At 62.3% G+C, this 12,731-nt stretch overlaps 1 protein-coding gene across 2 annotated transcripts in view; it reads left to right on the top strand.

Moving 5' to 3' along the window:
- The window catches only part of PLEKHG2 (pleckstrin homology and RhoGEF domain containing G2), a 69,003-nt gene extending 56,668 nt beyond the window's left edge, over nucleotides 1–12,335 (top strand). For both annotated transcript variants that reach the window (XM_077318420.1, XM_077318419.1), the window contains one exon: nucleotides 5,380–12,335. In XM_077318420.1, coding sequence (XP_077174535.1) covers nucleotides 5,380–7,442 — 2,063 coding nt within the window. In that variant the 3' untranslated portion in view covers nucleotides 7,443–12,335. The remainder of the gene's footprint in view (nucleotides 1–5,379) is intronic.
- Nucleotides 12,336–12,731: the final 396 nt, after the last annotated feature.

Raw genomic sequence — 12,731 nt, 5'->3', positions numbered from 1 at the left:
ATTGGCTGGCCCCTGGGTGAGACGGGAGGCTGGACTGGATGGGCCCTCCCTGGTGTGACCCAGCAGGGCTCCCCTGATGTCCTTGGGAAGGCCTCAGCCTCCCTGCCCTGTGGCTGGCCCTCCAGAGGAACTGGCTGGTCCCTGGGTGAGACGGGAGGCTGGACTGGATGGGCCCTCCCTGGTCTGACCCAGCAGGGCTCCCGTGATGTCCTTAGGAAGGCCTCGGCCTCCCTGCCCTGTGGCTGGCCCTGCAGAGGAATTGGCTGGCCCCTGGGTGAGACGGGAGGCTGGACTGGAGGGACCCTCCCTGGCCTGACCCAGCAGGGCTCTTCTGAGGGTCTTCTCTGGGGAAGGCCTCGGCCTCTCTGCCCTGTGGCTGGCCCTGCAGAGGAACTGGCTGGCCCCTGGGTGAGACGGGAGGCTGGACTGGAGGGACCCTCCCTGGCCTGACCCAGCAGGGCTCTTCTGAGGGTCTTCTCTGGGGAAGGCCTCGGCCTCTCTGCCCTGTGGCTGGCCCTGCAGAGGAACTGGCTGGCCCCTGGGTGAGACGGGAGGCTGGACTGGAGGGACCCTCCCTGGCCTGACCCAGCAGGGCTCTTCTGAGGGTCCTCTCAGGGGAAGGCCTCGGCCTCCCTGCCCTGTGGCTGGCCCTCCAGAGGAACTGGCTGGCCCCTGGGTGAGACGGGAGGCTGCACTGGATGAGCCCTCCCTGGTCTGACCCAGCAGGGCTCCCCTGATGTCCTTAGGAAGGCCTCGGCCTCCCTGCCTTGTGGCTGGCCCTGCAGAGGAACTGGCTGGCCCCTGGGTGAGACGGGAGGCTGGACTGGAGGGACCCTCCCTGGTCTGACCCAGCAGGGCTCTCCTGATGTCCTTAGGAAGGCCTCGGCCTCCCTGCCCTGTGGCTGGCCCTGCAGAGGAACTGGCTGGCCCCTGGGTGAGACGGGAGGCTGGACTGGAGGGACCCTCCCTGGTCTGACCCAGCAAGGCTCTTCTGAGGGTCTTCTCAGGGGAAGGCCTCTGCCCCTCTGCCCTGTGGCTGGCCCTGCAGAGGAACTGGCTGGCCCCTGGGTGAGACGGGAGGCTGGACTGGAGGGACCCTCCCTGGCCTGACCCAGCAGGGCTCTTATGAGGCTCTTCTCAGGGGAAGGCCTCGGCCTCTCTGCCCTGTGGCTGGCCCTGCAGAAGAACTGGCTGGCCCCTGGGTGAGACGGGAGGCTGGACTGGAGGGGCCCTCCCTGGCCTGACCCAGCAGGGCGCCCCTGATGTCCTTAGGAAGGCCTCGGCCTCCCTGCCTTGTGGCTGGCCCTGCAGAGGAACTGGCTGGCCCCTGGGTGAGACGGGAGGCTGGACTGGAGGGACCCTCCCTGGTCTGACCCAGCAGGGCTCTCCTGATGTCCTTAGGAAGGCCTCGGCCTCCCTGCCCTGTGGCTGGCCCTGCAGAGGAACTGGCTGGCCCCTGGGTGAGACGGGAGGCTGGACTGGAGGGACCCTCCCTGGTCTGACCCAGCAAGGCTCTTCTGAGGGTCTTCTCAGGGGAAGGCCTCTGCCCCTCTGCCCTGTGGCTGGCCCTGCAGAGGAACTGGCTGGCCCCTGGGTGAGACGGGAGGCTGGACTGGAGGGACCCTCCCTGGCCTGACCCAGCAGGGCTCTTATGAGGCTCTTCTCAGGGGAAGGCCTCGGCCTCTCTGCCCTGTGGCTGGCCCTGCAGAGGAACTGGCTGGCCCCTGGGTGAGACGGGAGGCTGGACTGGAGGGACCCTCCCTGGCCTGACCCAGCAGGGCTCTTATGAGGCTCTTCTCAGGGGAAGGCCTCGGCCTCTCTGCCCTGTGGCTGGCCCTGCAGAGGAACTGGCTGGCTCCAGGGTGAGACGGGAGGCTGGACTGGAGGGACCCTCCCTGGCTTGACCCAGCAGGGCTCTTCTGAGGGTCTTCTCAGGGGAAGGCCTCGGCCTCCCTGCCCTGTGGCTGGCCCTGCAGAGGAACTGGCTGGCCCCTGGGTGAGACGGGAGGCTGGACTGGACCCTCCCTGGTCTGACCCAGCAGGGCTCTCCTGATGTCCTTAGGAAGGCCTCGGCCTCCCTGCCCTGTGGCTGGCCCTCCAGAGGAACTGGCTGGCCCCTGGGTGAGACGGGAGGCTGGACTGGAGGGGCCCTCCCTGGTCTGACCCAGCAGGGCTCCCCTGATGTCCTTAGGAAGGCCTCGGCCTCCCTGCCCTGTGGCTGGCCCTGCAGGGGAATTGGCTGGCCCCTGGGTGAGACGGGAGGCTGGACTGGATGGGCCCTCCCTGGTGTGACCCAGCAGGGCTCCCCTGATGTCCTTGGGAAGGCCTCAGCCTCCCTGCCCTGTGGCTGTCCCTGCAGAGGAACTGGCTGGCCCCTGGGTGAGACGGGAGGCTGGACTGGAGGGGCCCTCCCTGGTCTGACCCAGCAGGGCTCTCCTGATGTCCTTAGGAAGGCCTCGGCCTCCCTGCCCTGTGGCTGGCCCTCCAGAGGAACTGGCTGGCCCCTGGGTGAGACGGGAGGCTGGACTGGAGGGGCCCTCCCTGGTCTGACCCAGCAGGGCTCCCCTGATGTCCTTAGGAAGGCCTCGGCCTCCCTGCCCTGTGGCTGGCCCTGCAGGGGAATTGGCTGGCCCCTGGGTGAGACGGGAGGCTGGACTGGATGGGCCCTCCCTGGTGTGACCCAGCAGGGCTCCCCTGATGTCCTTGGGAAGGCCTCAGCCTCCCTGCCCTGTGGCTGGCCCTCCAGAGGAACTGGCTGGTCCCTGGGTGAGACGGGAGGCTGGACTGGATGGGCCCTCCCTGGTCTGACCCAGCAGGGCTCCCGTGATGTCCTTAGGAAGGCCTCGGCCTCCCTGCCCTGTGGCTGGCCCTGCAGAGGAATTGGCTGGCCCCTGGGTGAGACGGGAGGCTGGACTGGAGGGACCCTCCCTGGCCTGACCAAGCAGGGCTCTTCTGAGGGTCTTCTCTGGGGAAGGCCTCGGCCTCTCTGCCCTGTGGCTGGCCCTGCAGAGGAACTGGCTGGCCCCTGGGTGAGACGGGAGGCTGGACTGGAGGGACCCTCCCTGGCCTGACCCAGCAGGGCTCTTCTGAGGGTCTTCTCTGGGGAAGGCCTCGGCCTCTCTGCCCTGTGGCTGGCCCTGCAGAGGAACTGGCTGGCCCCTGGGTGAGACGGGAGGCTGGACTGGAGGGACCCTCCCTGGCCTGACCCAGCAGGGCTCTTCTGAGGGTCCTCTCAGGGGAAGGCCTCGGCCTCCCTGCCCTGTGGCTGGCCCTCCAGAGGAACTGGCTGGCCCCTGGGTGAGACGGGAGGCTGCACTGGATGAGCCCTCCCTGGTCTGACCCAGCAGGGCTCCCCTGATGTCCTTAGGAAGGCCTCGGCCTCCCTGCCTTGTGGCTGGCCCTGCAGAGGAACTGGCTGGCCCCTGGGTGAGACGGGAGGCTGGACTGGAGGGACCCTCCCTGGTCTGACCCAGCAGGGCTCTCCTGATGTCCTTAGGAAGGCCTCGGCCTCCCTGCCCTGTGGCTGGCCCTGCAGAGGAACTGGCTGGCCCCTGGGTGAGACGGGAGGCTGGACTGGAGGGACCCTCCCTGGTCTGACCCAGCAAGGCTCTTCTGAGGGTCTTCTCAGGGGAAGGCCTCTGCCCCTCTGCCCTGTGGCTGGCCCTGCAGAGGAACTGGCTGGCCCCTGGGTGAGACGGGAGGCTGGACTGGAGGGACCCTCCCTGGCCTGACCCAGCAGGGCTCTTATGAGGCTCTTCTCAGGGGAAGGCCTCGGCCTCTCTGCCCTGTGGCTGGCCCTGCAGAAGAACTGGCTGGCCCCTGGGTGAGACGGGAGGCTGGACTGGAGGGGCCCTCCCTGGCCTGACCCAGGAGGGCGCCCCTGATGTCCTTAGGAAGGCCTCGGCCTCCCTGCCTTGTGGCTGGCCCTGCAGAGGAACTGGCTGGCCCCTGGGTGAGACGGGAGGCTGGACTGGAGGGACCCTCCCTGGTCTGACCCAGCAGGGCTCTCCTGATGTCCTTAGGAAGGCCTCGGCCTCCCTGCCCTGTGGCTGGCCCTGCAGAGGAACTGGCTGGCCCCTGGGTGAGACGGGAGGCTGGACTGGAGGGACCCTCCCTGGTCTGACCCAGCAAGGCTCTTCTGAGGGTCTTCTCAGGGGAAGGCCTCTGCCCCTCTGCCCTGTGGCTGGCCCTGCAGAGGAACTGGCTGGCCCCTGGGTGAGACGGGAGGCTGGACTGGAGGGACCCTCCCTGGCCTGACCCAGCAGGGCTCTTATGAGGCTCTTCTCAGGGGAAGGCCTCGGCCTCTCTGCCCTGTGGCTGGCCCTGCAGAGGAACTGGCTGGCCCCTGGGTGAGACGGGAGGCTGGACTGGAGGGACCCTCCCTGGCCTGACCCAGCAGGGCTCTTATGAGGCTCTTCTCAGGGGAAGGCCTCGGCCTCTCTGCCCTGTGGCTGGCCCTGCAGAGGAACTGGCTGGCTCCAGGGTGAGACGGGAGGCTGGACTGGAGGGACCCTCCCTGGCTTGACCCAGCAGGGCTCTTCTGAGGGTCTTCTCAGGGGAAGGCCTCGGCCTCCCTGCCCTGTGGCTGGCCCTGCAGAGGAACTGGCTGGCCCCTGGGTGAGACGGGAGGCTGGACTGGACCCTCCCTGGTCTGACCCAGCAGGGCTCTCCTGATGTCCTTAGGAAGGCCTCGGCCTCCCTGCCCTGTGGCTGGCCCTGCAGAGGAACTGGCTGGCCCCTGGGTGAGACGGGAGGCTGGACTGGATGGACCCTCCCTGGTCTGGCCCAGCAGGGCTCTTCTGTCGTTCCTATGTTTAATTGAGTGAATTTTTAGTTCCGAGCTCTTAACCAATTAAAGCATTTTAATTGATTAACCGTCTGTCTTTTGCAGAACCAGTTGATTAAAGCTATATGCACAGCTGCATGACTCAGGTCTTTCTTTAGCTGCTGGAGACCAACTAAAGGTTGGATCAAGCCACAGCTAGACCACTCTTGGTTACGAGGAAAGGCCGTCTAATATCTTCTGCCTTTTTCATTCCCTGTGAAGGTGTTGTGCCACAAACGCAATAGCTTCAGAAATTCTCAGCCCCAACAGCTGAAGAAAGTCCCTGAGAATACCTCTGTTAAAGCTTTCATTGCTTATTCTACTGATTCTACCCCCTTGGAGACTAACAAAATTTTCAGGCTATAAACCTCCAAGAGCCAAAGTTCCCTTCATCATAAAAAAGCAGATTTCCTGCAAATGTCGTTAGTGTTTAAGGGGCTGCCGGGTCCAAATCACCCTCTTCTACTCAAGATCAACCCTCTGAGAATATGAAACAGATTAGAGATTACCTTTTTCCCTCCCGAGGTTTCATGCTTCCTCTTGTCTCCCTGCAGGCGAGCCACGGATCTACGGCCACGTCCTCATCCACGAATCCCTCCAGCACGTCATCGGAGTCCAGGAGAATATTCCTCTCCAGGCGGCCACCCGGGGAACCGCGCTAGACCTGCGCAGCGAGAAATCCCTCCTGCTCCTTTCTCCGGACCTCCTGGGTCCCCTGAGGCAGGCATCACGGCATCCCGAGTCCCCCAGCGGAGGGGTCGCGCCTGATGTCTTGTCGCGTGTGGGCAGCAAGGAAACTCCCGCCACCGATGGAGAAACAGGGTGCCCAGGAGCAGATCCCTCTTCTCTTGCACGCAATGTGGAAGGTGGGGTGCCAGGAGACCCCACCAATGTGGGGGTCCCTCCTCCACACCCCGGGGCCCCGGACAAGGCAACCATTGAGGTCACAAATACGAGGGGCTCTGCAGATACACCCGAGACTAGGAGGGAGGTGAAGGAGGCCAAGCGGTCATTTGGGGCCCCAAAGAGCCCGCCAGGGGTCGCCGTGGAAACTGTGATGTCCAGCCGCGCCTTAGCATCCCAGCACAGCGACTTGAGCACAGAAGATGTGGCCGTCTCCTCCTGCCCCACAGGGGAGCTCAAGCGCAGGTTCTCTGGTCCCGCCACCGTCTCTGTGGAGGACTGCAGCTTGCCACAGACGCAGGAATCGGGCCCTTCCCTCCGGGGCCACGGGCCAAGGCAACCGTCCCAAACCGTTTCGGAGATGGCTGGATGCAAAGCAAGGGAAGAACCGATGCTGAGGTTGAGCAAGGGGGACGACAAAACCGTGTTGGGGACCTGCACCCAGCCAACCCCAAACCCCTCCCCCCTCCCCACGGCTCCCAAAATCTCGGTTCCCCTACCGCTCCCCCCCTCTGGAAGCCTGAAAGCTTCATTGTCCAGTAACGACCCACACTCATCGCCTCCCAGGGCGGGGAACTCTGCCTGGGAGCCCCCGATGCACGGCGATTCCCAGCCCGTGGCCGAGCCCCTGCTTTCCACCCCTGAGCAGCATCCGTCCTTGCCTCTCCCCAAGTTGCTCCCCCCTTCCCCGGTCCGCCGGTGCCTGTCGTCGAGCGCGGCCGCCATCTCACGGTACATCGCAGCTTCCTGTATCAGCCAGAGCTTGGCCCGGAGAAACGGAGCCCCTCAGCCGGAGGAGCTGCAGGGCCCGAGCAGGTCTCCTGCGTCTGTCGAGGCCCCGCCGAGACCGAAAGCCAACCCGCTGGCTCTTCTCCCCAAAGCGGCACCCAAACCCCCCGGCGGCTTGGGGAGGGCCGAGGCCTGGTCTCTACAAAATGCTCTTTCGGCGAGTTGTGCCCCACACAGCTTCAGCCCGGGGCCTTGGTCCCCCACTCGCCAACGGGCCCGGTCAGTGGCAGGCCCGGTCTCCGAGGGCCGTACGCTGTTCTCTTCCGTCTCGGAGCCCAACTCCCGGGTGCAGTCGCCCTCCCCCATGAAGCCCCGGGTCTGCTCCCCGCCTCCAGTTGGTTCCCAGGCGTGCACTTTCACCCCTCTCTGTGCCTACCCTCCTGGGCAGTCGCCGACCCACATTGCCTCCCCGGTGCCTCAGACCCTGGCCTCTGCGCCGTGCGGCTGGAGGCCTCGAGGGAACAGCCTACCCCCCAGCGGGCTGACGGGGAGCACGGCCTCAAACGGCGAGCAGGGGTCACCGTGGTGTGCCGTTGGTTCACCCTGCCACAACCCCGGCCTGCCAAGCGGGGCTCACCTCAGTTCCCACGAACTGGGCAGCATCAAGTGGCCCCACGTGCCGGGTCTGCGTTCGAAGTACGGGAGCGCCGAACGTCGGCCTGGCCCCCCGCAGAAGGAGGCGGACGGGGACGGTTGCCCCAGCCCGGACATGCTTGGAACCGTGGATGCGGCTCAGGGCGCCGAGAAGAGCCACCCGAGGGCCAGCTACTCGACGACGGTCAACATCCAGATTGGTGGCAGCGGGAGGATCGCCTCCTTCAGCAAGGCCCAGGTCAGCTTGACCCACCCGCTTCTGCCCACGCCGGAACCGCCCGTCGTCAGGAAGGTCAACGGCAGTGCTCTGGAGGCCCTGCAGAAAACGTGAACTTGGGGGGGGGGGCTGTGGCTGGGGGCCCTCCTTCCAGTCCCAGGACCAAACCAGATGCCGTGCTCGGAGAAGGCTGGACGCTGGCAGGGGTGAGGGAGATCACCGGAGACGGAGGATGCGGGGTCAGCTCGGCTGGTCCTGGGGGAAACTCCAGTCCCGTCCAGGCAGAGAGAGGGGGGTCACAGAGATGAATTCCAGTCGGCCATAAGGAAGAACCTTTCTCCTCCTTGTTCCAGCACATCATGGCCTTTTCCAGCACTGTTCTCTGCTGAGAGCTGCTTAGTGAGTCAGGTTGCCAGACTCCAGGTGGGGCCTGGAGATCTCCCAGAATTACAATTCTCAGTCTTCTCCTGGAGCAAATGGCAGCTCGGGGGGGGGGGGGGCTCTCTGGTGATATATTCCAATGAAGTCCCACCCCAAACCCTAGCACCCCCAGGCTCCACCCAGGTATTTCCCAAACTGCAGCTGGCAATCCTGTTTAGGAGACGCAGGGAGTTCTGTCTTAAAGGGCTGCACAGCCCAGTGGGGCAGCAGTCAAGGGAAGCTGATGCACAATCCGGAAAATATTATTTTTCACAAATCTGTTTTATTTTTCTTCCAGCGTTCAAGTTCATTTTAGGAGAGAGAATGGCAGAGACTCGAGGAATCTTGGCAAGAAAAAAAAAAGCTATTTATATACTGTGTCCGAAGGAGTTTAAAGAGTTGGAGCAGACAGAAGAGGCAAGCCCCAGATTTTGTAAAAGAAGTGACGATTGTTAGCCAAGACTCAAAACCTTCTTCCCTAAAAGCCCTGAACATCAGGGGCCCCCGTCTCTCTGAGCCTGCAGGCACCTTTAGACACAGCATGGTGGATGCAGCCACAAAATGGCTGCCCCCGGAGGTGGAGCCAGCCACAAAATGGCTGTCTCACCTTCAGGAAGACCCACATGCTGTGGTGGCAGCTGCTGTCACAGAAACTTTTCCCAAAACTCTGAACAGCCAATCAAATCTTCAGTAGCCAACAGTTAGAACAGGGGTAGTCAAACTGTGGCCCATCAGATGTCCATGGACTACAATTCCCAGGAGCCCCTGCCAGCACTCCTGGGAATTGTAGTCCATGGAATTGTAGTCCATGTGGCACCACCCACTTTTTAAAAACAGCTGGCAGGCATCTGGAAAGGTGCCAGTGGGTGCCAGTGGGTGCTGTGGGGCACCCCGTTGGGGAACCCTGTTCTACATGAGGATGAGCAAACCACCCTGTAACAGTCTGGGAGGAAAAGCAGGAGAAAGATGTGAGAGTCTATCAGACATGCCCTCTCTCTGTGTCAAATAAGTATCCTGTTATACCAACACTTTATTTAGACCAGTCAAGCCCACTTGAAATAAACCTGAATTTTTATGCCCCCCCCCCAGTACTTTTGAGGCCTCTGCTGAGTTTTGCGTAACCCTCTGGCCAGACCAGCATTTGCAATTTCTCTCCTTACCTCCCACCCAGGTGTACTTTTGGAAGTCCATCTGCTCTCGGAGAACTGTAATAAAAGAGAAGACGTCCACTGAAATAACTGTGATTTAGATTTCCTAAGGATTTAATGTTCCTCCTCCCCATGTAAATCTGGATTGCTTAATGAGACTTGAAAATGAAAAGTCTTTCTGGGGAGCGCCCCCATCCCTCGTGGACAAGCCACAGATGACTCCTTGACCCCCTTTTGCTTTTCTTATGGCGATTAAACAGGGCGGGTTCCCATCATTTGGACTGCAGCAGATGCATTATTTGGGGGAAAGGTGGTCCTGATCCACTGAGACGGAAAAGGCTATGCATGTTTCCTTTCATTGTGGCTCACTGGAAGAGCCTCTGCTTAGCATGCAGAAGGTCCCCAGTTCAATCCCTGGTATCTCCAAATAAAAAGGACCAGGCAGGAGGTGATGGGGAAGATTTCAGCCTGAAAACTTAGGGAGCTGCTGACAGTACGAGGAGACAGTATTCACCTTGCTGGACTGAGGGTCTCGGGCAGCTTCATGCTAAACATTCCAGAACAAAAGTTAAAGGGTCAGGGAATAAAACGTTGGGTTCGAAGAACATCTATCAGTTAGAAAAAACTAAAAATATTTAGTCAGAAGAATATTGGGGGAGCCCTGCTGGGTCAGACCAGGGAGGGTCCCTCCAGTCCAGCCTCCCGTCTCACCCAGGGGCCAGCCAGTTCCTCTGCAGGGCCAGCCACAGGGCAGAGGGGCCGAGGCCTTCCCCTGAGAAGACCCTCAGAAGAGCCCTGCTGGGTCAGGCCAGGGAGAGACCCTCCAGTCCAGCCTCCCGTCTCACCCAGGGGCCAGCCAGTTCCTCTGGAGGGCCAGCCACAGGGCAGGGAGGCCGAGGCCTTCCTAAGGACATCAGGGGAGCCCTGCTGGGTCGGACCAGGGAGGGTCCCTCCAGTCCAGCCTCCCGTCTCACCCAGGGGCCAGCCAGTTCTTCTGAAGGTCCAGCCACAGGGCAAGGAGGCCAAGGCCTTCCCCTGAGAAGACCCTCAGAAGAGGCCTGTTAGGTCAGACCAGGGAGGGAACATCTAATCCAGCATCCTGACTCACACAGGGGCCAACCAATTCCAGTGGAGGGCCAAGAACAGGGCAGAGTGGCCGAGGCCTTCCTAAGGACATCAGGAGAGCCCTGCTGGGTCAGGCCAGGGAGGGCCCATCCACTCCAGCCTCCTGTCTCATCCAGGGGCCAGCCAGTTCCCCTGGAGGGCCAGCCACAGGGCAGGGAGGCCAGGGTCTTCCTAAGGACATCAGGAGAGCCCTACTGGGTCAGGCCAGGGAGGGCCCATCCACTCCAGCCTCCTGTCTCATCCAGGGGCCAGCCAGTTCCCCTGGAGGGCCAGCCACAGGGCAGGGAGGCCAGGGTCTTCCTAAGGACATCAGGAGAGCCCTACTGGGTCAGGCCAGGGAGTGCCCATCCACTCCAGCCTCCTGTCTCATCCAGGGGCCAGCCAGTTCCCCTGGAGGGCCAGCCACAGGGCAGGGAGGCCAGGGTCTTCCTAAGGACATCAGGAGAGCCCTGCTGGGTCAGGCCAGGGAGGGCCCATCCACTCCAGCCTCCTGTCTCATCCAGGGGCCAGCCAGTTCCCCTGGAGGGCCAGCCACAGGGCAGGGAGGCCAGGGTCTTCCTAAGGACATCAGGAGAGCCCTGCTGGGTCAGGCCAGGGAGGGCCCATCCACTCCAGCCTCCTGTCTCATCCAGGGGCCAGCCAGTTCCCCTGGAGGGCCAGCCACAGGGCAGGGAGGCCAGGGTCTTCCTAAGGACATCAGGAGAGCCCTACTGGGTCAGGCCAGGGAGGGCCCATCCACTCCAGCCTCCCGTCCCACCCAGGGGCCAGCCAGTTCCCCTGGAGGGCCAGCCACAGGGCAGGGAGGCCAGGGTCTTCCTAAGGACATCAGGAGAGCCCTACTGGGTCAGGCCAGGGAGGGCCCATCCACTCCAGCCTCCTGTCTCATCCAGGGGCCAGCCAGTTCCCCTGGAGGGCCAGCCACAGGGCAGGGAGGCCAGGGTCTTCCTAAGGACGTCAGGAGAGCCCTGCTGGGTCAGGCCAGGGAGGGCCCATCCACTCCAGCCTCCTGTCTCATCCAGGGGCCAGCCAGTTCCCCTGGAGGGCCAGCCACAGGGCAGGGAGGCCAGGGTCTTCCTAAGGACGTCAGGAGAGCCCTGCTGGGTCAGGCCAGGGAGGGCCCATCCACTCCAGCCTCCTGTCTCATCCAGGGGCCAGCCAGTTCCCCTGGAGGGCCAGCCACAGGGCAGGGAGGCCAGGGTCTTCCTAAGGACATCAGGAGAGCCCTACTGGGTCAGGCCAGGGAGGGCCCATCCACTCCAGCCTCCTGTCTCATCCAGGGGCCAGCCAGTTCCCCTGGAGGGCCAGCCACAGGGCAGGGAGGCCAGGGTCTTCCTAAGGACATCAGGAGAGCCCTACTGGGTCAGACCAGGGGTCCATCCAGTCCAGCCACCTGTCTCACCCAGGGGCCAGCCAGTTCCTCTGCAGGGCCAGCCACAGGGCAGGGAGGCCGAGGCCCTCCTAAGGACATCAGGAGAGCCCTGCTGGGTCAGACCAGGGAGGGCCCATCCAGTCCAGCCTCCCGTCTCACCCAGGGGCCAGCCAGTTCCTCTGCAGGGCCAGCCACAGGGCAGGGAGGCCGAGGCCCTCCTAAGGACATCAGGGGAGCCCTGCTGGGTCAGGCCAGGGAGGGCCCATCCAGTCCAGCCTCCCTTCTCTCCCAGGGGCCAGCCAGTTCCTCTGGAGGACTGAGAACAGCATAGCAGCTGAGGTTTTCCCCTGAAGTTGCCTCCTGGCCCAGGGATTTAGAGATTTAGTGCCTCTGAATGTGGAGGTTCCCCTTAGCCATCACGGCTGGTAGACATTGATAGGCGGATCCTCCATGAATCTCTCCAGCCCTGTTTTAAAGTTTTGTACTCCTACGGCCATCACTGCATCTCATGGCAGGAAATCCCCTGTTTTAATCACTGCAGGTGGCTAAATGCTTAACCTTGGAGTGAAGCCAACATGTATGTTCAGCTGGTGTCATTGCTTAACACTGCCAACTCTGTTGGATCGGGGCCTCATGAGAGCTCCTAATCCTTGAGCCTTTCATTGTGAAGTATTTATATGCACTTGTAATTTATTTCTGCTCACTGGGGGGGAGGGGGGGTTAAGAAGGGGTGCAGCCAACACCTTCCCTTCCCCCCAGGAATCCCACCTTTTTACCTGCTTTTGTCATCTTCTGTCTTTTGGGACACACGTAGGAGCCATCCGGGGCTTGAAAAGGGAACAAGTGTGGGGAGAGGCTCACAGCAGTTCTTATTGCTGAGCCAAGAGATTTAGGGCATATTTTTTATACCCTGCTTTTTGCTGCCTAAAGGAGTCTCCGTGCGGCTTACAGTCGCCTTCCTTTCCTCTCCCCACAGCAGGCACCCTGGGAGGTCGCTGGGCTGAGAGAGCTCTGACAAAACTTCTCTGTGAGAAGAGCACTATCAGGGCTATGACTAGCCCAAGGTCGCCCAGCTGGCTGCCTGGGGAGGAGCGGGGAATCAAACCCGGCTCGCCAGATTAGAAGTCGCTGCTCTTAACCATGGCACCAAACTGGCTCTCGGATTCTTCCGAACCTCGCGGGGTCCAGGAGGCACCCTGTGGGGTGGGTGAGGCTGAGAGAGCCCTGAGATTCCTGCTCGGTCAGAACAGTTTTATCAGTGCTGCGGTGAGCCCAAGGTCACCCAGCTGGTTGCATGTGGGGGAGTGCAGAATTGAACCTGGCATGCCAGATTAGAAGTCC

Source organism: Paroedura picta, unplaced genomic scaffold (genome assembly GCF_049243985.1).
Source record: "Paroedura picta isolate Pp20150507F unplaced genomic scaffold, Ppicta_v3.0 Ppicta_v3_sca21, whole genome shotgun sequence".
In the NCBI taxonomy this organism is placed as follows: Eukaryota; Metazoa; Chordata; class Lepidosauria; order Squamata; family Gekkonidae; genus Paroedura; species Paroedura picta.
The sequence above is the reverse complement of the archived record's forward strand: the minus strand, read 5'-3'. Positions and strand labels throughout refer to the sequence as shown.